General features: G+C 30.4%; 1 protein-coding gene across 1 annotated transcript; it reads left to right on the top strand.

Annotated features, from left to right (window-relative positions):
• The first annotated feature begins 439 nt into the window (after positions 1-439).
• LOC132723670 (forkhead box protein B1-like) lies at positions 440-5,637 on the top strand. Its single transcript, XM_060708429.1, has 3 exons — positions 440-1,027; positions 3,845-4,036; positions 4,762-5,637. The coding sequence occupies exons 1-3, from the start codon at positions 876-878 to the stop codon at positions 5,438-5,440; spliced, it is 1,023 nt and encodes a 340-aa protein (XP_060564412.1). The 5' UTR covers positions 440-875; the 3' UTR covers positions 5,441-5,637.
• The last annotated feature ends 21,331 nt before the right edge of the window (positions 5,638-26,968 follow it).

Raw genomic sequence — 26,968 nt, 5'->3', positions numbered from 1 at the left:
CCTTTCAAAAGCGTTTGACTTGTATATATTGAAAAAATATATGAATTTGTATTAGTAGGTCTTGTGTAAAGAGCGTCCATTAACATCGGTATTAGCTCCCGATTTAATATATTATCACTGTCCTCCGGTTAACTTAAAGTTATTGCCCATTAACAAATTCTTGCTAGTTAAATGAAGCAATTCCTTTTTATTTTCCCATTGTGTTCATTTACAGTGTCTTGAATCGCAAATATTTATTGATGAACATTCCTTCTTAGGAAATGCGTCTAACGTCTAATTCGCCGCGGAAACACTTTATTCAAATGATACAGCTTCGCTCCGCCCACAATTCTCTTGATTGACATTTTCACGCGGTGACACCGGTATCTAACCAAATAGAACGGCGGGAGGGTGGCGAAGTTTGGTAAATGTTTATTCACAAAATCAAATTTCATCTAGTGAATAGTTCTTTTTATAATGTAGCAAACTTAAATATGAACATCTTTGCCACTTTGAAATTCGTGTGGAACATACACAACGACGTAATAGTGATGCGAGTTCTTTATTTGTAAACAGTTTTGTAGATATTACACTTACTGAAATTTATAAGACACTCTTGTTGGAATAGATGTTTCTCGCAAGAAATTTCATTTATATTATAAAGTTGAAAAAAGATTAAAATCTTTCATATAGCTAAGTGTTTTTGTCTATTAAAATATGACAAATAAACAATGTTTAGAGACTGAATAGGCATTCAATTTACGTCAATATAAATCAAAATAGTGACAAAAGCCTTTAGAACTGTTTGTTCGCGTAAAAAAAACGGTAACAAAGCTGATAATTATCAAACTCCGACATTCTTATAGAAAATACATATTTAGAAAATATCGTTGGCAATGCCTCGTCCGGGCCGGAACACATACAATGACCAAAAACCACCGTACAGTTATATCGCTCTAACAGCCATGGCAATCAGCGCATCACGTGAGAAGATGCTGCCTCTAAGTGACATTTACAAGTTTATAATGGATAAATTCCCCTTCTACAGGTAAAATATTCTATTTAAAGTGTTTTATTAGTTTTCATAAATGTGCACCTGTTTCACTTCCGTAGCATTTGTGTTGTTGAAAATTCTTTGCCTTTTTACCATACGGAAAACATTGTTTAGTTTATGTAACATGTCTTTTTGTATAAAATATATAAAGAGGAGACAATTTCCTGCAACTTAACATCATTTTACATATTTTTATAACAAACTATTTAATGATAAAAACACATTTGAAAAACGTAATCCTTAACATATGTTATTTTTTAATGTAAAAATGTTAAAGAGATAGTTAAGGAACTCTTACTCTGCCCTGCCCGGATGAATATGTGTAATAAGATATGCTTGTGAGAGACATTACAATTCTGATAGAAATATAACTTGAATAAGTAAACTTATATGTACACAGCATGTATATAGCCAAACGAGTTAGATTTTTATTGTTATCATTATTCATCAGAAGTTGGTTTTTATACTATGAAAACCCTGCCTTAACTAATAGTAAATGAATAAAAAGTTGAGAATCTTTAACAATAAAAGACCTTTCATTAGCGAATGAAGATATTAATATTGGGTCCCTATGAATATTTTATTTCAATAAAAATCCTCATTATTAATAAACTTAAACAGTATTTCAAGAAATAAAAATTAAATTCAGTAAATTATCTTATAAAACTTGTTGAATTTATACTTCTATAAAGGATGAGGACACTGTACTTAACAATATGAGCGTGGCATAAATATGATTACCATAAATCATTATATTTCAAGTATAGTAATTAATTTTGTTAATAAACAGATTAATAAGTACAAATATAATTTGAACGGTTGGCATATATAATATATTATAATTCTATTAGTTTTGAACTAAAAGTGACAAAGCCGTAATCATACAAGCTGGACCATTCTGAGACAGAACACAAACTTAAAAAAGTCTCTCATACAATAAGGAAAGAGGGCATTCTTCTCATTGGTCTCTCTCAGAGTTGTTAACTTTTCTTTCATTTACTTCTAATTAAAGGAAAATATTCAACGTTGATTATAAAACATGACTACTTATAATAAAATCTGTAACAGAACTGTTCATAGCAGAACATAACTTGAATAAATGCAAACTTTTGAAAGTTATAACGGTTTACAAGGTTATTTGTTTGTACAATAAACACATGGTATGGAATTTCACATAAACAAAAAATAAATAAACAATAATAATTAATAATATACTTTCCACTATAGTAAATTGAGTTTAACATTATTCTGATACAGAATTTAAAAAAAAAACGAAATAAAAATAAATGGCACTTAAAAAATCTAGATTATGCTTGAACATAGAATAAGAAAGTATTTGTTTAAATATCAAACCTTCTTATTTATAAAAAAAACTATTTAATCGTGTATAAATTTTTATATACTTATATACGGATGTATTGTTGTTTTTGATTATTTTAAAATATGTAATATTAAAATATTCTCTAAAAATCAGAGTAGTAGATAGTAGTGTTGGGCTTCGAAATAATGATTGTAATTAAATGTTGACAACTAATTTATCAACATATCAATTTCATCCAAGTACATTGCTTTTGTCATGTTTGCAAACATCTTTAGTGAGGAACGTTGTCCTTACATTTGTTTCGTTACTAATATACGTTAAAATAACGTTTTTAGAAACTGTAAAACAAATCTATATAGCTTGTAAAGTTTTTTTAAAAATATTTTATGCTTAAATTTTAAGGTTTAAAACACTGATATCTGCTTTACGTCCCCTTTTTAAATGGGAAAAACACATTCTTTTAGTACACAAAGAGAAGATTATGGTTTTAACTCTACACATTATAGGTTAAGACAAATGCATAGTGTCATTGAAAATGGAAGGATCTTTTAAAAGAAAGTAACACATTAACATGATCAGTAATTTGGATTGCAGTTTCCCATATTCGTAGTTTGTATATTCTCTTACTGCAATTAGACATAGTCAACGATAATTTCCTAAATTTCAATAAATTTCTACAATAAAAGCTTTTTGCCAACAACAAAACACATAAAAAGCATTGTATATTGTTATAATTAAATAATTATTTTAAATGTATATGTTTCTGTTTCACGAATAAACAACAGCATTTGTAAGTGAAAAATTGTTGTTTTCTTAGTAATATGGAAACTAATAAAAGATAATCAAATATGCACAGCTCTGATAAATTGGTAGATTGAAAGATATCAATCCATCTTTAACATGTAAATTATTTTTGCTTTTTTTTGAAAGCTACCTATTTACTAGTGTTTTGAATTAAATTAGCAGCAATGCCAGAATGATTGAATGTAATCAATTAAAATAAAATGGTTTCAAATGATATAATGTGGCGATTCCTTAAAAACAAATAAGAGTTATAAAGCTCTGTTTCCAAAGACTCTTGTAACAGTAAAACTATACTGTTCACGAACCTTTAGTGCTGACTCTAAATAGACAGGAAAAGCAATGTTCTAGTAGCATAATTACTAGCGTTCATTCCAATTAATTTGTTGCTGGAGAAATGTTGAAATATGTTGACGATTCTTAAAAGTCTACAACAATACATTGTTACATTTGTAAATATAACCCTATTGTTTTGTTTTATTCAAATATTAAGGTTGTCTTGAAATTCAACATTTCCTTATAGTGCTTCATGATATAAAGTGACGTTATATATAAAAAAAATATTAAAGGACACCATTATATGTCGAGAAAATCTGATAGATAATGTTTAATTTATATAAAAACGGATAATTGTTATCTGTGCGAGTTTGAATTAAGCAATAACTAAAACAGTCTTTTTTTATTTTCAGGCAAAACACACAACGATGGCAGAATTCATTACGTCACAACCTCTCATTTAATGACTGTTTCATTAAAATTCCACGCCGGCCCGACAGACCAGGCAAAGGAAGTTATTGGGCGCTTCATCCCTATGCCGGCGACATGTTTGAAAACGGCAGTTTTCTTCGTCGGCGAAAGAGATTCAAACTACACCAACAAAGGTATAACTTTTAATCAAACTTATCATTTCTGACAGAAAAATGTTATCTGTCTGAAATATATTTACAGTATTTCCAAGGATTTTTTTTGTAGTCAACATAACTAGAAAATTCGTTGTCGATAAAACTGTTTTATTAAATCAAAAAAAATCTTTTTGAAATGATGGAGTCAGAAATGACAGTTTAACTTGTAAAAATCAAACGCTTTTCTCGTCAATTATGATTTGTATGATAAGAAAAAGAAAAATCAAGTGAAATGATATAGTATTATTCGGATGTTTTGTGTATTTAGGGAAAATTTCAACATATTTATCAACTAATTTACTGTATTTAATTTTTTTTAATTTTATTGATTTTAAATTGAATTAATAGGAATGACTACTAATAATTATATTTTACAGACCTGTTGCTTTTAGGTTGCTAGTTAAAACTCATACAGACATTTCTTTTTTCGAGTGTTCATTATTCAAAATGTTTTAAAGACAATATTTGTTTATAATTTCCATTTTTGAAAAACAAGGGTATCCATGCACAATTATTTCGATTGAGTAACTCTTCATTAGTGATGAAAATATGCTACGTATTGAGATTTTAGAAGTTGATACAATCGGGTATATTGTAAAGTAACACTTACTTTCGAGACGTTCTTATTTAGAGGCTTCTGACATTTGATATTGTACATCCATTAATTTTTTGGTGGTTTTACTAAACATAATTTTATTTCACAGGCAGCTACAGGCAATGGGCTTACTTCCTCCAGATTCTAACATGAAGCATGGTTTAGAGATGACGTCATATTTACATGATGACGCTAGAGTTCGTCTGCAGCAGTTTGCCGTGAGCGCTGCAAGCTCGACTTATTTAAACAGTCTTCATTCTAATGGACGCTCTGCGTATAAGCCACCATTTACTATTGAAAATATCATTGCGCCAGAAACGAAAGCCGGAAGTTCATTAAATCCGTCACTTCCTGTAACTCCATTACCCGGATTTGCTAGTCAGTTTGGTCCTACACATAACATTCCTCCAAATTTTATGCTACCTTACCATGGCATTAGAAATGAGTCAGACTTAATTACAAGTTTAGCATGTACATATGGACAATTCAATGGACGCATGACAGCTCTTGAATATTATAATACTTTAAAATCTACTCTTCAGCATCCGCCGACGGCGATATCTTTACCTTTGAAACCAACGGCTTTGTCGGCTATATCGTTAGCTAGAAGTCAAGACACTTTAGACAAACCGGTAACAAAACCAGCTATAATGCACAGTGTGGACTCGTTACTGAAACCATCTAAAGAGCAACATTCCCCAACCGGAAGTGCACATGAATTATCACCGGATATTGCAAGTCACAAATTAAATGACAATATGTCGGTTTATAGAAATGGCGGAATTTAGGAAAAACAAATCATAGTTTTTTTCTATGATATGACTATCAATCAAAACTTAAACAATTAAAACAAATATTAAGAGTTATGTTTTATCAAGATGAATAATGATTGTAAATTATATTGACAAAGGAAAATGATCCAAGTGTCGTAAAACTAGTATGTTTTAAAAGTGCATTCTGATCTTCTTTGACAGAGTGAGAATGTCAAAAAATATGATTTAAAATTTTACAATTTTGAAGGGGAAGTCGTAAAAAACTTTATTTTTTTGTCAAAGTTCTTTGTTTATTTAACTACAAATAGAAATTAAAGGCAAATTAGTTCCTATGATGTTGTAGAGAAAACAAATTCCAAAATCCAATTATCAAAAAGTTTGCATATTTCTATTAACCTCTAAGGCCTAAAACAGTAAAAAGATCGATTATGCCAAACTTTTAATTTTGTGTTTCCGTAAAATTATATTTCTTTGTTTAAAAATATTACCTGCAAATCCTGTACTTCTTAACTTATTTTCTATATACAGACGGCTTATTAAATATACACTGACTCGACATTATACGTTTAATATATCTAACTTATTTTGCTGAACAATTTATTTCAATTATTATTTTAAGCAGTTAGTGAAAGCAACGAACGCTGTATAAAGATGCAAAATAAATATTAAAGGACAATTTGTACCAACATGTTCACGGATTGATACTGAAGGTGGGGAGTCTCCGTGAGTGAAAATCCGATCTCGCTACATACACAAAGTGTTCAAATAACACAAACATACAATATTGACAGATGTTTATGGTCGAATTTTGATTGGTTACAACGATTTCTGTCCCAGAGCTCTTTAATGGTGATTACTTGCATATATATCAGGTCTTTTTTGTTGTTAGTTTCAAGCATAATTATTAATAATTAATTTAATATTTCATCCAAGTATGAAAATAATACCAAAATATTAAAATGGTTTTGATGTTAGTAGACTCAATATTAATGTGACTCAATATTAATGTTTGTTTTCCGTGGTTACTTCGGTACCCTGTCCTTGTATAAACCAATTTCAAAAAAAAAAAGAATTTATTAAGAACATACCAAATTGCACGTGCTGAAAATGTGATTTTTGTATTGTTCCTCAAAGAGTAAGGCCTTTTAACCAGTTAAACAATACACTATATGACTTTAACTGAGCATAGAAAAAAACACATTACATGCATGATATTAAATGAAAAAAGATATAAAACCAAATGTGTATGTGTAGAAAACCTGCAATTCACAACTAAGTTACAATAAATAAATCGGTTTCGGAGAGTTACTCTTTTACTTCAAATTATCAGTTAACAGAAAGTTCTTTTTTCAAGATCAAGATAATTGTAAAACATTAGAAAACTTTCAATACTTAAACAAATAAAGATAACAACAATAAATAAAATTTCTTGATTTTGCCTAAGACGATGTAGATATTGTAGAGTTAGATGACAGCATTTATCTGTTATATAACAAGTAAACGCGTCTTTGACAGAATGATAATGGAAAAGGGACAATCACAATCGATTAACAACTACTATTTTATGTGCAATTTCATAAATATAGCAAATGACCCGTTTGTGTTATGTTTCAATTAAAAGGATAATGTATTTATCGCTAATTCATTATAATTATATTATTTAAAGCTAATTCTTTACCCGTATTAAAATTGATAGAAAATTACATCAGGCTCATTATTTTTTTCTGAAATACAAACTATTTCCAGTTAAACGTGTGTTACCTTTATCTATCAATCTATCATTATCTTATTTGTAATATTTACTATAAATTTTGGTTTAAATAACTTAAAACCTGATTTGAAATATCATCATATTAAAACCTTTGCACATTTATAAGAAAACAAAGTTCAAAAAACGTACTAAGATCAAATTATCCAAATAACTGCATGTATAAAATGTGAGTTGATACGTGTTGGAAATGAAATATTTAAGCACAGAATCGTTTAACATAGACATGAAAGGCTAAATAAACATATTTGATATGTAATAATAGCAATAAAACACTTTCATATACCATTCCACTGGGGATGAATCGATATGGGTGGAATTGGATTAAATTAAAAACATTTTATTTAGACATAAAACCAAAATATTGCGATACTTTTTATTGATATTCATCTAGACGTAAAACATGTACGACAGGTATTTTCTTTGATGTTCGCCGCCAAGTAATCGGATGAGGTTTTTACAAAGAGATAGTCGGTTTATGAGCAGATTATGTGTATAACATTTATTTGTAAACAGTTTTCATAAAAAAGTATGACATTAAACAGTTTTCAATGCGGGAGAAATATTGTATTAATATAACTAAATTTGTCAGACGAAATAGTGAGAGTAAAAATGACCTATAACTACATTTCTCGCCGTTGAGATACGGTAATTTGGGAATTGATCAGTCTCTTAATGTTCTTCCCAATATGACTGATTACACAGCCAGTTATAAGATATTTCATACAGTATCATAAGATCAAAGGTCTGTCAGCTCTTGTCAGCTTTGTCATGCGGGAGGGATCAAACTCTCTAGATGTACTTACTGTCCTTGTTAGCAAATATCTGTTCACAGTATAGAGTTGAAACTAGTGAAGTCCACGTTCATAAGTTATACCACTATAAATGATGTTAAAACTGGGTACAATAAGATGAGATAATAAGATGGGTTGATAATACAAATTATGTATTTTGTAAGATGATACAATGGGTTAATGCGATTTTATTAATATTTAAAATGTGTTTATTTATTATCAAAGTCTCATGTATATACATTGTACAATATAATACAGCATTAAACATATCATAAGAACATGTATATAATCATTCTATACAGGATTACAAGAGCCTACAAATGAATAAAGCACATACTAATATACATAGCATTTTATAACAATGACAATTTACATGATAAAACTAAGGCTGGTAATCGTATGTAAAACAAAGGTAAGAATAAATGGTAGGGTGACAATCAGGGCCTAGAAAATGATGAACCTGGACAGTCATTGCAACAATGAATGTTATATACCAAAATGTTCATTAATGTATGTAGTATATGAAACCACCGGCATAAATTGGGGAAAATGATGGCGATCAAAGAAATCCAAGATGGCCGTCAAGATGGCCGCCATCATGGAAAATTTTCAAGAAATATTCTTTAAGCTATACTTTTATTGCAAAGTTTGAATTTTACCAAATTGTATCAGCCCTTTAACATTATTTTAAAGGAGCTTGCATAATTTTAAACTTATTTTACTAGTTTTCTGAATCAAGGCAGCGTCAAATTTAAGGATAAAGTGAAAAATCATAGAAGATACAGTTCAAAAAATGTATAAGTTGACACCAGTTTTATATATTATTTTAATTAAAAGAGATGCTTTACTATGATTTTTTTTACATTCTTTGTGAATAAATCTTTATCTTATTTCAAAACCTATGAAAAGCATTATGAAAGTTCAAACATGTACATGCATATAAAAGTGTAGAAACAAGTAGTAACATTATTATACTAAGTTCTTTTATGTTGTATGGTGTACATAAACATTGATACATTTGCTTATATTAATGTAAAAATTCAGCAAAACCAAAACAAAAATCAGTGGTTCAATTTGATAAAATTTAAAGGGTTTTCAATGTTATTTTCTACAGTAACTTTCTATACGTATATGACACAGTGATTTAAAAAAGATATTGTTATTTATGTCAAACCACAGTCAATGTAACACTTAGTGTATTTTTCTTTTCAATTTCACTATGGACAACCATCATCACGATTATCATTTGTTTCAACATTTGCCGACATGGTAAATGTATTTGCCCTTGTAAAACCCCTTTGCAAGACCAGGCTGTTATGGTACACGACTGTACATTGCCCAAACAAACACGATGATCACTGCAAAGGTTAGAACAAGTATCAGTGATTTTCCCACTTATATAACAGACTCCGAAAAAAGGCTTCTTCCCAATTGAAATTTTCTTTAAAATCATGCAGTTTTCCCAAAAATCTGAACTTAAACCAGCTTTTTTACTTCCCACATCAGCAATTTTAGCGATAATTTTTCCCAAAATCAAAAGGCTAAGGCCTCTTCCCAATAAAGAGAGAAAAAACACTGAGTATAAACATGGTCACTCAAAAGTTCAGATACGGCTGAAGGTTGTGTCATAAGCTGTGGATTGTACATTCCTAACTATATCCAAAGTTGATGAAGTGGAGGAATTATTGTTTTCTAAGATGAACGCCATACGAATAACTGAAGTATACATCGCAGTAAATGAAGAATAAAGCTATCATTTGTTGAAGCTCATTTCCTTGATATGACCCCCCTTTTGCAAAGAACCCGGGATGATATACTATACAAGAGACCAACAAACTTAAATGCAGCAGTGTTAGCATGAATTGGAAGTACCAGATCTTTTCCTAGGTCAGTAAGATTTTTAAGATCATTAACAGCCTTACACATTACCTGAAAAGCCTTCCTCTTTCCTATGCTACGGAATTATGAACAGGTATCACAACCTTTAAGATAATACACAGAAAGTATGATACTTCTCTGTTGTGGAGGCAGAACACTGAAATTTTTACTGTATATACCGGAATATATCTTGTCAGGTCTCTGTGCATACCTCTACTACCAGTTAAGAAATACTTTCCATATTAAGCTCTGAGAAATGATTTATAAGAAGTACAAATAAATCAGTATAAGGACTAAAAACAACAGGCTTGCTGTATACCTAATGAGGACGCAAAAGCAACATGCAGAATTATCCTGCTATCAGCTTCTTCATGATTTGAATCTCATATTGGAACATACTCCACACATGAAGGAGTGATTTTTAAATTTGTTCATCTAATCCTCCTGCTGTATAATTAGTGGTTCTCTCATCAGGACAAGTTACTCATGACAGTTTTCAGTGAGATATCTAAAAAAGAATTTTGTAGGTGGATTTTGTCCCCTGCCTTTTCGAACAAAAAAGGGGGATATAGAAATAGATTTTTATAATAAGACGATGTGTCATGCGCAACAACCAGACCCCTACCTCCAGGGTCGAGGTCGCACTTGCTCATTCAAGGTCAACATTGTCTATTTGTCTATAACTTCTTCATAGTTCAAGGGATTTTGAAAATACTTGGCACAAATAGTTACAATAATAAGATGATATGTCATGCACAACACCTGCATCCTTACCTCCAAGATTGAGGTCGCACTTAGAGGTCAAAGCTTAACATGATAGATTTTTAAATTTTTTGTTTCATTTTATTTCTTTAAAAACTTTATTGTTGGATTTTGCAGATATGGTATTGATCATAATTTTGGACTGAAAGTCCTGAGATACATACCTCAATTTTTATACCTCAATTTTTTGAAATAGCACATTTTATGCTTCCTGAGGCGGGGGGAACGTTGGTAACTCTGTTACAAAATTCTTGTTACTTTTTGTACTGGATATTTTGGCTGAATTACAACTGGCTGGAAACGAAATATTTTCACCTCGATTTATGGGTGTTTGGTTTTAAGGCTATCTAAAATATACCTGTCAATAACCCAGTTATGTGCAGTGCACTTTGACTATGTGACAGAATGTCTGCAATTTGTCAGAACGATAAAGCCTACATCTGGTATGTTGTCTTTATCCTTGACTGAGGCTGCAGCAGCTGAACAACGGCCATACTGCAGTAGCATCAAAAATAAAATAGTCGTCTATACTCGAAGCATGTGCATTAAACTCATCATTGTTAAATGTTTTTAGGTTTTTAAGTTTTTCAAGGAAATCAGATTTCTGTGTTGACATCATCTGTGAACAAACTCACAGGAACGGGGGCATTCCCAAAGGATAGAACCCTGTAAAAATGCACTTTCTTAAATGAATTTATTGCGACAAGTCTTAAATACATCTCTTCACCATCAATAGGGACAGTTTTCAATATAAACCTGACTTTGGACTTTACTGACCTCCTTTAAAGGACTTAAAATTTTGGCATAGGATCAAAGAATCTCTTTTTTGGGGGTTTACAATTATCTACAACAAATCACACTTTGGGTGTGGAGCTCAATTTGCGTTAAAATAAAAGAAATACGTTTTATTGATACATATGACAAGAATATGCGCTGGGATTGACAACTATACAATTTGTTTCAATTTTAACGCATTTTGAGCTCAACACTCAAAGTTTCTATGCAACAAAACTGTCTCACACAAAAAATAACAATATTTCGTTGGCCTGTTTAACTATTTAGACAATTTAGTAGGTTCCATTCAACATCTTATGGATGTTCAACACCTTTGCAATGTTTAAACGTTGAAAAGGTGGATACAGATAAAGAAAATGGATCGATAAAGGTGTCACTTTTGAATACACACAACATCTTTTTGCCTTTGTATGGAAAGGTGTATCTGTGTGATGTTTGTTTGAGCAAGAATTATTGTCAGATGTGTAAGCCATGGCATACTTAGCAATTAATGGCCTTGCAAGAAACCAGTGATAGAAAGCACAGTCATTATGGGTTATACCTATAATGCTTCCAGAGGATTCCAGTGCTTTATTTTCCGTGACTTCAAGGATATAGTCAAACTATACACTCAGAATGAAAACACCAAGTACTTAGTTTAGCAACAAACTTGCCTTTTTAACTGTTAATCTGTAATTCTCTAACAGCAAATAGGCCTGAATCTTGAATATATTGTACTAACGGAAGAAAACAAGAAGGGCAAAAGTATTGATGTTGCATACTGATTTCCTTGCCATAACCCATGCATGTTAAATTGGTAAGGAAACCCGTGACAAGTAATCTAAGACAGTGATTAAACTACTTCTGACATAAACAATTTATTCAGAACATGACAAAAAAGTATAATTTCCCAAATTTGCTAATAATAATTACTTGGTTACCCATAATGAAATGATAGGTTCTTTTTAACATATAAAAGACTATATCATACGTTTAGTGTACCCGTGATTAGCTTATGCTCCATTTTATTGGGGGGGGGGGGGGGGGCGGCGGGCACGGGTACACATGCAATAAAACTGCTAAAAATATAGAAAAGAGGTCAAGATAGAAAAGAGTTAAACTTAAAGATCAATTTAACATTTTATTTCATAAATTATGCATTCTAAAATGATCCAAAAGAATTCATATCTTTGAAAATTAAATAAACTTTTCTTTATTTAACTGGAAAAAAAATATTTGCCATGAAAATACCAACGTGCGTTTTATTTTATATTCTATCATGTTCCACGAAAGAAAAACAACGTTAAAGTCGATTATTGCAATGAATATCAAACGTGAGCTTTAATTCATATCCAAAAATCTTCATTTGGTAGGATAACATAAATTCCTGCAGAACATTTATTGTTAACCCACTGCTTAAAGCAAACTTTCTTGTCAAATTTCTATTTTATCAACAAAATCTTTATAAGAAAATACAAATCATGCATGAAAATTTGTTTTAAATGATATGTTTATCTTTGTACAGTCCTTACAGTGACTTGAATATGTGATAAATATTAAAAATGTATCAGATTATATGCAAAATTTTAGCCATGCAAAGTTAAGGGTGAAGTTCAGTATCAAAAGCGGCCATCTTGGCGGCCATCTTGGATTTCTCTGAATGCCATCATTTATGCCAATTTATGCCGGTGCTTTGATAAACTACAAACATTAACGAACATTTTGGTATATAACATTGCTTGTTGCAATGACTGTCCCACCTACCCTATTTTTATCAGACTTTTCAGGTCATAGTCACTCTACCAAAAGCAGTACGACTTTGTTTTTAATAAGTGTGCATGTACATATATGTAAATTTGGTTTTAAAACTGTATATTTGAATTATATATTATTATTATATATATATTATTATTATTATTATTATTATTATTATTATTATTATTATTATTATTATTATTATTATTATTATTATTATTAGCTAATTAAGATATAACATGTGTATTCTATATATTTTTATATATATACTGTTTGTTTACATAAAATGATTGTTTGACGGCATATTTAAAAAATCTAAAGGGCGGTTATATAAAAAGATGAATGATTCAAAGCAAATCAGACAGAACAATATGTTTCGAAAGATTCTATAATAAAACTTGCTGAACTTAGCAATTAATATCACAGAATAAAATTAGGACGCCTAACAAGTGAAACTATGTATTATAATCTTCATAGTACCAAGTTTTTCACATTTCTTTTATTATTATAAAATATACACACAACTCTATTTTCCAAATAATGTCATACATGTTTCATTAATTATTTTTGGCCTGAAGGTGCTGTGACTGGGTTAGAATTGTTTCTAAAAGTTGAATTGACTGCGAAGAAAATCGCAAAATATTAAGTACGGAGAGAACATTTCAAATTCTACAGCTTAGAAGTTGACTTTGTCCTGTCCTTACCAAGCCATTTCCCTCAACAACATTGATTTGAAAACCGTCGTGCGTTTTTCTTTTATACAACGGGACGTTTTCTCCCATAATGAAATATGCGTCATTTGATAAGCACACATAGTACGGGAGGTGAATTTAGGAATCACACCGTTGCAATACCCTTTGCTCAAAAAACTAAATTAATGCTAATAAAAATATAATTTCCCTTTGATATTTCTTAAAGAAGTAACATCCGTTACGGTAGAATCATGTCGCACAAAGTCTGCATGTTAATTTATTCATACACATCAATGTGTGTTTATTTGAAGTTGGATGCGAACGTTTCAATTGTTGACTTCTTCAAACACGCTTTATTTATGACATTACCTATGCCGTGAAATCGCTATATGAACCAAACATAAATGTACATTATAACTATAGTTTAATCAAGGTGTGTTGCCTTGTTTGAAATTCAAATTTCAAAGAACTAAGTTCCCGTATTGGCGCCATACAGTTAATAAAATCTTAGTTAGCCAATATCGTTAGACAGTCCCTCGCTGTTTAATAGCAACAAACTTATGACCTATCTAAATATAAATCAATATTTTACGGTGTAAAAAATATTAATTTTAAACAAACAAGATTATTTATACCACACATGCTTTATAAGCAGAAAATAGAATAACCTTACGTGACGGGATTATATTTTCTATAGCATATAGAGAAACTAACAACTTTGGGTGGCCATGTGGATTTTGTTGCTGAAATTAAACTATAAACCTGCTTTCGGTAATAGCTTTCATAACAGCACAGCACTTTATATCTCTTTTGAAGAAGATGGTGATGTGATTTACTGACGAGGTATTAGACTCGTATGACACTTATTTGGCTGTACGTAATATATCAGTAATACAAGCAAAACATTTTTCTTGTCCTTGTGCAATCTTTCTGCAATTAATTGGTATATAGTGAACAGTCCATTGTTTTAAATCTGTTGTAACATGGTTTGTTTGGAGAAGAAGTAGTACATAGTTTATGCATGGCTCGAGATATTAGAGTAACTGGCCTCTTGATCAATTAAAACAATTCACTCCTATCAGTCCCTGCAATTCAGTTGTTATGATTTGTTATGATTTGTCACTAAAATAGTTGTCTTGATATTTTCTCATTTCGCCTTATACTGACCTTATACTGTGTTGGTGTGGCGTAAAACCAAACCAAAAAAAAATTATCTAATTTCGTATTACTTAAAAAATCGAGGTTAACAAAGAGTAAAAGAGCGTCAACTTATATATAAAAGTTGGAATGGTCTATATAACTTTACGTTTACCTTATAGGTTTGATTTTTTAAAAAATATATTATATTATTATAACAGAAAACCAATTATATATCAACATGATGATATCTTACAACCATTTCATTTAGCTTTCATTTATTTTTAAAGATTAACTAATTTCCTTTTAATCCTTGCTTACGTTGATGTAATTTTACATCTAATAATAATCTTTTCTAATCACCCTACTAACAAAAAGTAGTACTACCAAGTCATATAGGTGCATGTTTCCCTACGTAATGCACGGTCATATTTACTAATTTACTAATGTTTCTCATTCAGTAAACTGCAAAACTGCAGAATTACTTCTCAATCTTTTTTTTCTAATATTTAAAAAAGATATATTTTCTATATATATACAAATGAATGTTTACTTTATAGCTGATGGTTATTTGAATTTCTATCGTTTGCGATGACTCATTTAGCAAACTATGTTGAAAGAAACGTTCAAAATAAAATTGCAATGGTCGCAAACGTCACTTTCTAGTGTTTCATCTTTTGTAAATTATACCTGTTTATTTTCCATTTACTCGTCCCGATGGTGTCAATCCTCACATTAAAGAGACACCGCTACTGAATATCTGTCAAAAGTTTGTTTCACCATTATACGAATATTTGGCTCATTTTTGAAATTTAATTTTCAACGCCGCAATGACTTGTGACCTCAGCCAATGAGAAACCTGATGGCGACTCACTAGGGGGCGCTACCAAAGCACGTATCGTGTTTCTAAAATTAGAAGGAAGATGCTGGTTACAAGATTTGGCGACTCAAGTTTATTATGTTTAAGGTTTCTCAGTGTCTTTTTAAACAGTATCGGTTTACTTGACTTAGTACCTTAGTGTCATCAATATCACTTTTACAATGTTATTTGAAATACTATACATTGCACTATGGCATAGGGTTATAGAAAGTTAATTCAATCCATTCGTTATCTTATGTTTTCAATCAAAGGATATCTTAAGAAAATGTTGGAGTCTGATGTTACAAAAATATTGACATCTGTTTTAAACGTTAAAATGCAGTATAAATGCCTTGTATTAAAGTATACATGCATGTAACAAAATACTCATTCGAGCATCAAAATACTAAGATAAAAAATGCATTAATCTTTTTAAAATAAAGCATTTAGATAGTAAATTATTAATTTCAACAGCAGATTATAATTTAAATTATAGATGATATAATAAATATAAAAAAGGCATACAACCAAAGTATTTTTACATTCAACTCATCATATGGAGATATATATATTCGAGTCAATGTTTCAGACAAAGAGTAAAGAATCGTCTGTTGGTTAATGTACACCTTATAACATTTAAGTACTACTAGAGACAGAACAATATTTCCTAATGTGACACAAATAGGGAGAAATAGAATTCCAAAAGAAAGTCCACAACGGCAAAATTGTAAATGTTGTAGGCTCGGTTTGATTGAGCCTGTTCATGGACAACAATGGAAACTGCAATATACTGTCCACGCCCGCTAGCACCGGCTAAAGCAGTATACGTAAAATACATCTTTTTATTACATAATATATGTTATCGGGCGAACATACAATCATTTTTACCGATCAACAATGCAATCGGGAGGATATATTTTTCTAGATTCATAACCATTTACATATGTAATGGTCAAAATTTGAATTTAGAATCATCCGCAGATGTATTCATACGACGGTGATCATGGAACCTTCAATGTGACAAGTTTTTGCCAAAGACTGATTTTCCTACTCTTGTTGACTTCCTCACAAGTGCTCATACAGTGTTGCCCTCACATGTTCACGTGACTGTTTATTATTATTTATTATTACAAATGTATTTGTCTCATGTTTTTTGTATTGTAAATATGCAAACTGGGATATATATTCAAATGAATAAGAACTTAAAAAAAAACTTGAAACCTGAGTCCGAGACCATGCAGTGTGAGACTGCACTTGTATTTATTTTTATTTCATACAAATATTAAAAGTTTACTTATTTGTCAACGATAATATAATATAATATTTTTCCACAATAATGAATGAAAACAGGAGCATAATAAACACGTTATAATAGCAAATTAACAGCAACATACAAACAGCAATTAACAAAAGTAACACATTTTTATTATATACATGATTGTATCATGGTAGACTAAATACAAATGGCTATTTCCATTACTACAATGTAGATTTATACATTATTTACTTCATATAACATAATATATTCGTCTTGAGAAAAAAGCCTGCAAAAAAAATCTTATTTAGAATTGAAGAAATAAGTTGATGAAACCCACATTAAGCGATTTCGCCTCATTTAGCTAATGCTTGCTAATATTTGACAATGCCAGTATCACTGACACTTCTTAATCTCTCACTCCCTCTATAATCAACAATAAGAGAAATCTCCGATTTCTTTCCGCTATAAGGACAGGCATAAGAGCAACTTGTCTTAAATACAAAGACGACAATGACACTAAAACTTCATTTTCATTCGTGCGCCAATTTGTCTAGTCCTGGTTATAATGTCCGGTGAGGCGGTGTACAAATGCATGTTTTTCTAGTCAATAACATGGTCTTATAGAGTTAAATAAATCTTGATCGTTTTCATTGCATTCTCCGGACATTTGTGTTTCCACGGTATGTGTCAGTCAAGCTGAAAAACGGAGAAATATAACTGGGCAATGGCTCGCTTAAAAAAACTCTTTAGGTAGTCTTTGTAAAATGATTTTAGTTAAATATAGTTTAAATTAATCTCACATGAAAATGGAATTTTGACACAAAAAGGATAATTTTGCAATAATTCAGTATGTACAAATGGCAACATGTTTTTCATTGATCTATTTTTCTGTCACACAATGTTTGTTTGTTTGTTCGTTCGTTAGTTCGTTTGCGTGTTGACTAAAAAGTAATATTTTGAAATCCTACTTTGCATTATTGGCATTTTAAAACTATTCAAAGGCAGCAGGACACTTGTTTGACAGTACCATACGTTCAACTTAATTATTTTACAATAACTCTTATAAAAACAGCTACAATTGATTATAACTCAATAACCCAATCAACTCAGCATTAAAGTTTAATTTAGTATTATATATCAATTAAAGAAATCCAATCATTAAAGTTAACACATTCCTATTTAAGAAGAGAGTAGAAGAAAGTCATATTAAGACTTCCGCAAAGTTCTACTATACAAATTTAATATGAAAATCTTGATCACAAATTCCATATCGGTTTGGTATTACAAAATAGTTTCCAGATTAAGTCAGTGAGTTATTTATGTAAATATTTAGATTTAATATCAATATGGCCCGAGTTGTTCACAGGTGTGAAATGGGACACCATCATACAATCTTAAGCTACCGTTGAATGATGAATTATCAAGGGTGATTATAAATTCATACGGTGACACGTCAAAATAAATCATAAAATACATCTTCTATCAACGTCTTTTGTTTCCATTCAATGGGTATATAGAAGAAGCCTGTTCCACGCTTCGAAATAATCCGAAATCTTTATGCATACGGCAAGGCGAAGATATGTCACCATTCTTTTTTCTATTAAAAATGCAAAAAGTCACTTTTCAAAGTATAAACTTTAAATTTCACGCTGCTAATATTCATAAATATCTAATAACGTCCTGCTGATACTTTTTCATAATGATTTTCATGAAAGTTATATTTATTTTACGGGCATTATCACCAAAACACTTAAAATTACTTTTGTAAATATACCAACTTTTAAATTTATTTAATGTTCCCGCCCCGTGAATTAGGCCTCATACGGTGTTGATTAAGCCCTCTTTTTCGAGCTTACCATTATGATTGATCGAGTAATGATCATCAGATATATATATAAAATTTAGTTTTCATAAACATAGTATTTTGAGAGGAAATATCATTCAATCATTCTAAATGGAGTATCATAGCGTGGTCTAAGATTTAGCATATTTAGCTTCTATTTAGTTATGAAAAATCATTTGACTTGATAAAAGTGCAAAATCATTGATACTGAAACTCTTTAGAAAAATTAAAATAGAAAAACATATTTCTCAGTAGGATGAAATAGTAAATAGTTTTTTCTTATTTTTTAAACGGTCGCAACATGCATATTTCAGATATTTATAAAGTATGTGTCAAACTGTAGAGCTTGGATGTTTTAAAAATGTCAGTTACATGCATGTTTGTATTTACTGAAACAGTCAACATTATATTATGTCTTTGTTTTTTATTGATATCAAGGTAGATTACGTAAATATTCGTTCAATATCATCATATATTTCATATATGACTACTAAACCACAGCATAATTTAAAGGTTAACTATTAAATGTCAACATATGCATCTCCGTTACAAATATAAAATAACAAGTACAACATTAGCATATATGTCTCATTTATTCATTATAAGTGAAAATTATACATTTGTGTATCGCATTTGGCTTCATCTTCAGTCATCCATAAAATGCCAAAATAAAATTTTAGTTTATCATATAATATCAAAACAAGTCTCTGGGCCGAAAATGCCTGTATTCATAAATTGATTATACATATATTGTAAGCATTGTAAAATAATTATGTTAGTATTTCTGACATTGTCTCAAGCACAAAATTGCAAATTACAAATAAAGTCATCTTGGGTCGTCGTTGAGAACAGCGGAAGTTAAATTTTAAAGCTAGAAAGACGCTGTTATTTTCCTGTTTGTAAACCCAGTTTGTGTCAGCTTAAACCTTTTCCCTATACATTTAATTTAATCATACCTATTGTAATTTATTGTATTCTTTATAGTTCATTATTTTGTTTATTTGTTTGTATTTATTTATTTATTTATTAATTTATTTATTTATTTATTCATTAATTAATTCATCCATCCATCCATCCATCCATCCATCCATCCATCCATCCATCCATCCATCCATCATTCATTCATTCATTCATTCATTCATTCATTCATTCATTCATTCATTCATTCATTCATTCATTTATTACTTATTTATTTATTTGTTTGTTTGTTTATTTGTTTGTCTCTTTGTGTATATCTTTTTCTTTCTTTTATTCCTTATTTATTTATTTATTTATTTAATATTTATTTATTTATGTTCGGCAAATAAAATCAGTTTTAATTTAAAACGTTGAAAGACTTGCCATAGTCTAAGAATCTACAAAAAGTCCAATAATGAAATAATGCGCAGAAGGCACTTCTGGTCTTCAGCGCCAGTAATGCTGAAGTAAAGCTGAAAAGTCGCCATTTGATATCTACTGTGTTAAATTCCAACCAAAGAAAATTGAATTCTTTAAAAATCAGTGAGTATTTGTGATATATTTGAAACATGTTAACAAAATGAAATAAATTAATCTAACCGATCACTTAGATTTACAGTTCGTCAAGTATTTATATAACTCATCTGATTTAGCCGTTTAACATTTCGAACAATGTGTTGTGATCAAATCTTTCACATACATTGTATTTAGTTACTTTTAATCGTTTTTGGATTTATTGCGTTCAGATTTGGTGAAAATGAATAAAACAAACATAAGGAGACCATCTTTACTGTCACTTGTTTTGTTTTTTATTTGGAAATGTCCCAAATCATACGGTTATTTGATGCGCAGTATGAATGTATTTTGAATTGATGGTATTTCTTTAAATACAGGAGCAATTTAACTGGTCTCTGTTACGACACACACTGTCGTAAAAGGCAAATATTTTGATAATTGTGCAAGATTAATTGGTATGCAATGTCAGTCAATTACAAGGTGCGATAATGGGCGTAGGCGAAGGAATGCAAACCAACATGATTTATTGTACTGTTATGATGTAACCGCACTAAAAGATTTCAAGGGATTAACTTTACCTTTGCTAACGAGAGAAGAAACAGCATACACCGGCTATCAATAGCTCAATGCGACGAAATGACAGCAACAACAATAACGTACAATGCGGGAAAAAAACGAAAAAGTTACGAAATAGAAATACTATTTAAATAAAATCAATTGCTTTTCAGTGGTGTTTTGGATTTTTCCTTTACATTTGGAAAGAACTGCATAATGTAGATTGTAGAAATATTAGCACACTGGAATTAAAGAAACCGTCAAAATAACGAATGAATTAGGTACATGATCTTTAGCGCATGGTGCATAGAACTTATTGAAATTATGTAAGAATCAAAACCCAGAATGGAAAGCATGTTTATTAATGTATTGGGATGAGTGAATTATTCTGCCAAGACAACATTTCCATATGCATCATATGCAATGAAGTTCAGATCATCTACATAGCAAAATACTAGCTAAATAATGTATATGCAATAAAAGCAAAACCTTGGCAAAATTATTCAGCCCACTTACCGGGGTAATTCGCATAATCTTTAAAAGATTGAAAGAACATTATCTGAACGATTGATTCCACATCCTTTATACATAGCCCTAATAATCAACAGTTGTAACCAATATTGGATTGGAAAATAATTGTTCCCCATAATTTCCTGTCAAGCTATTCAATTGAGCATAATTTTCAAATAAAACTTGCATCTTTCCTATTCAAGAACGTGCATTTTGCTTCACTCTGCCATTTAACTTAGCTTTTGATCAATATTTGCTTTCAGTAAAGCAATAAACCAGGTTCTAATGACATCCGTAGGAATTCTAGAAAAAAGACTTCTAAAGTAATGCAAATATTAGAAAGTCAAACGAAAACAAGCGTGACAAAATCACAGATCAATTGACGTCCAATGAAATTGAGACACAACATTCTACGGCACGCAGACGCTTGGATTTAGTGACAACCGGAAACACGTGTTCCGGACAGACTAGTAACTTCCATTAAGGCAATCAATCACTTCCGGTGCATTTGAAAAGGCCAAACGACATTCATTTTGCGTAAATATGTGAACAACGTTTGTGTGTACTTTTTTTCAGGATACGGATTCAACTTGTTACTTTCGTGTTTACTTTAGGCATTTAATCACTTATTCTTACACCAACGCAAGAAAACATAAATGAAAACTGGGAAACTATAGAATCCTTATTTTCACTGTAGGACAACATTTGCTAGCAAGGTTCGTTACTTAAACTAAACATGTTCTCACTTCTTTAATGGCTGCAATCTTATAAAGAGAAAGTCTCCTTGTTGCCACTAGCAACTGATACATCAGAGTCCAACTATAACGTTTATTCTTATTTTGAAATTTAGCTCAAGCCATGTTTTTCTTCTTCCTACCTACATCATATGATACCAAAACGTACATAGATAAACCACATATAAGAGACATACGTTTAAAGTCGATAATAACTTATATAGGCTCGAACTGACCAACCCTTTAATAAATAGAACATTTTTACCACTTGATGACAACAGGGCCTCCCTTTATCATATAAGCATTCCGTTGATAACGATGACCTCGTAATATATGCCTCGCATCAACAGCAATGATAAATGCATTCAACAATTATTATTTTTTCACAACAATTTGAAACACTTACAGTATTTATGGCATTCGTTATAGTCCTTACATAAAGAAATGCCATCCATTCAATTTTAAATGTCAATGTATTCTGACAAAAGTAATTATTTATCCATGACGCTTTGATCAGACAATAATCACAACTTCCGGAACCCAATTTGCGGCAATTTGCATAATAATGAGTACGACAATATTGTTTAACATTGGTACCCTTTCAATCATAATTCGTGGGAAATCCCTGTTCAAACTGGTGTACGTGCGCGTCATTTTACTGCATATGTCCGTGTCTTTAATTGAGTGACATGTTCTGCTGTACAAGTTATTATATGGAATACAGTAAAATGATATGAAATAAGACCTTTCAGTTCTTGTATAGCTGTTTGTGTTGTTTTATAGGCGGCATGAAAATTTTATTTGCATGTACATCATTTTACATGTATTTGATAAGGGTTTCTTTGCTCTTTCAAATACTACATGTGCAATTGCTACGTAAAAGTACAAATCCCGAGAAGATGAGGTCTAAATATGGCATTAAATACGATAGTTGGAGCAATCTGGTGAACTTCTTAACATTTTATTTGATAACATTTTGAGATCATGGGTGGTTACTGTAAGCGTATGAAAAAGTTACTTATAAGAAAGTATATGGGAGAGAAGGCCAGTTTATAATGAAGCACTTAAAAAAAGAAAGCAACGGAAGCAAAGTTGATAAACTTAAGTAAGGGTATCTCCTGACATTTCAGCTAAAAAACGTGAGGAAAGCATTCTTCTTTGGAACTGGCACTATGAATAAAACTCGTTTTTCTGAAAATAAACTTTACGTATACCAAGAATAAGAATGAGAATATTAGTTTACACTGCAGTCTCATTAACAATTCGTAAATAATTAACAAATCAATTATTCAATTTAATTACGTTTAATGTAACTGGTCACATTACGGTTTGTAAGAGGCTATATAGTCTTAGATATTGCATTTTACGCGTACCCTGCTTGAATAAAAAAAGTGATTTCCCTTTGCCTTTCAGCATAGAGGCAAGTCTGACCTGCGAGCTGTCCGCTTACAAACTTTCATTTTTCATCTCGAAATCTCAAACATCGATCATTCACATCCCAAAGATGGATGCAGGATAATCTTAGGCTATGTTAAAGTTTACTAGTAAAGTTCTACTTTAATATTCAAAAGTCAAATCGAATATCAACACAGTCTTATTGTCCTATTCCCATCTCCACTATCTGTAGGGAAGTAAACATAACGCAGAATTGTGCAATTTTATGGCCGAAAAGAGCATCACGGTTAGTAAATTCAAAGTAAATCAAAATGAAAGCATGGAACTTACGCAAACAGTTGCTGAGACATTATATTTCAAACCTCAAAAAAATATTTCCACAAAAGTTTTATTTTTTAAGGACACTCGAAAGGGCCGAGAGGACGCGATTGCATAAAAAATACCTGGATTATTTTACTTTAATATGATGCCAGGGATTTGGCAAATGTCTAAAGCCTTTATATGCGTTATTGTACTAACCATTATTAACGAAACACAATAGTCGCTTTCAAAACAGAAATCAGGCCGTCATTCTTACAAAAAATATAAAAAAAGTAAACATAATCCGTGAAATATTTCGAATGGCAAATGCTAGTTACAGTAAGTATGATATAGCGCGTTTTATTAATGGGAGGTAACTCGACGCTACATCTTCGAACAAATGAGTACAGAGTTATTTCTCTTACAATGCCCTGAATAAAATTTTCCTTTTCAGTAAATCAAGTCTGTTTGGTATGAATAATTCCTAGATATAAGGATATTCTGTAAAATGGTGTCTATCCTTACTGAACAACTATACTTTAAAAGCGACTATGACACCATCAAGCATTAGTTAACAAAATAAATTATTATACATAATTTTATAGGTGACTGTGGTAAATATCGTACATTAACGTTACCATTATAGATCCACATACATCTCATCTTTTACAAAACTTGTTAAGGATCATTTTTTATTTGAAAGCATACTCTAAATGAAAGAAAAGAAACTAATTTGTCTTAACATTTATTATAATACATTTCTATTGCATCTTTGTTCAATCATATTCAAATATATACAAATTATAAATGTAGTTTGTAAAAACATAAAGAAAATCTTGACTATTATTAATATTCCTTAATAATGTAAATAATGATGCAACTATGGCATCAAAATGAGACACTGATGATTTACTATAATAATGGTACAATAACTTGACAATGCGTAAATTAATTAATACATATACACTCACCAGAATTAGAAATAACAGAATCGTTTATTTCAATCATTTCATGGAACATGAATAAATGAAGAACAAAACCTTTTTAACTTTCCCTTCATATCTATGTCAATCTATCTCAAATAACCTATTATTTTAGTTCATTTCAACATAAATATCCTGATAACAATTGACTTTCTATAAATTCTAAATCGCACACCATGTCTTTTAAACTAATAGTCTTGTAGAACTTTTATTCTTTAAACTTTTTACATTTGCATATAAATAATTTCTTTTATTAACAGTTCCCTGACAACGCTTCTGCAAGTCATAATCAGAATTGATTGTTAAGCAGTATGATGTAGAAATAACAAACAAATGATCTTAATTCATTTCAACTTATATAATATGCCAGTAATAAACTATTTATTTTAGTTCATTTCAACATATATATGCTAGTAACAAAGTTATTAACATAAAAATGCTTTAACAAAGTTATTATCTTAGTTCATTTCAACATAATAATTATTGTACCAAACTACTTACTTTAGTTTATTTAAAATAAATATACTTGTTAACTAAGTTATTGCCTTACGTTCATTTCAAAATAAATAAACCAGTAACAAACTATCTTAGTTCATTTCAAAACTAAATATACAAGTATACATTAAACTTATGTTGTTAACTTTATCTGTTTGATAAATCTTAAAGAGAATTGATCAGGTGATAAAAAATGTTCATCAAAACATGTGCAGACTTAAACTTCCAAAAAGACAAAAATCAAAACATCATTAACTAACAGCACAATATTACACATAGCCAAAATAACAACAATAATGTAACATCAACATTATCATTTTCCAAATGAAATAAAATCGAAAAAAATCAAGTAAATAGAGATTGTTGATTATTTTAATGTATGGTCAAGTCTAAGGAGTTTTGCACTAATTGATTATAACCCTGGCTACTCAGTCCCATGGAATAGCATGGAATACTTAACCAGAAAATGCCCTATTCAATAGTATAGAGATATGGTAAATTCTGCACTAAATGCCGTAAAGTGATCACATCTGACACTATTTTAATGTCTAAACAAAAAACCTGGCTGTAAAGAAGACATATAGAAGGTAAAACTTGTTTCTCTCGTACTCCATGCGTAGCAGGCTGGGTTAAAATTTACTTGAACATTTAACCTAAGTCATGTAAGTATGATAATGATGATCACATAAGCATTATAACCTTAAGATCACAAAAACATATATACTTCCTAGGAAAATATATAAGATCGTTCAGCTTGACCGGGCTGGAACTAGTTACATTGTTAAACTGTGCTGGTTTTTAACCAGAATTGAAAAGTGCACAGAAAATATGTATATACATTGTAAAAGATTATATGTTTAGGTAACATTCTTCATTTAAGTTATGATGATTTTATGTGTAAATACAGACTAAACTTTTATATAAAACAGTATTAGTAACACATTTGGAATAAAGTAGACAAAATCATTAAACAATGTTTTTATAAGACTTGTGGTATGGGGATGAACTAACTCAATAATAACCTGACAGTAAAGTAACACTGTAAACACATTTAACAAAGACAAAAAATATAACATTTGTTCACTAAATACTTGTACAAAAGTGTAATAAGTACATATAATAATGGCAGGATGTATTGTATATGATATATATTGCACCAATTACCATACAATATTGACAATACTACATTGCTGACTATGATGACTAGATTTATCCTTACTTATATAGCTACACAATGTTTAGAAAACCTCACAAAATTTATGAAAGTTAATTAATACATGTATAAAGAAATGAGGACTGGCAGACAGCAAACTCAACTAGTGTCGGCACTTGACAGATAATACAGATAATCGAAAGGCCAATTAGGAATTTTCATAGGTTCACAAATGGTCACAATTCAGTAATAACGCACACTAGAGGGTCCTAGAATGTAATATACAATTATGACCATGAAGATATGTGTGAAGTTTTAACTCATACACCTTACTGAACAATAGACATTGAATACCAAATCGTAACTAACATTCAAGAAAAAAAGAAGCTTTATAAAAGGTGAGCTGTAAAAAGTGTAGGAAAATA

This window comes from Ruditapes philippinarum, unplaced genomic scaffold (genome assembly GCF_026571515.1).
Source record: "Ruditapes philippinarum isolate M1 unplaced genomic scaffold, ASM2657151v2 ctg47_1_1_1_1, whole genome shotgun sequence".
Classification (NCBI taxonomy): Eukaryota; Metazoa; Mollusca; class Bivalvia; order Venerida; family Veneridae; genus Ruditapes; species Ruditapes philippinarum.
The sequence above is the reverse complement of the archived record's forward strand: the minus strand, read 5'-3'. Positions and strand labels throughout refer to the sequence as shown.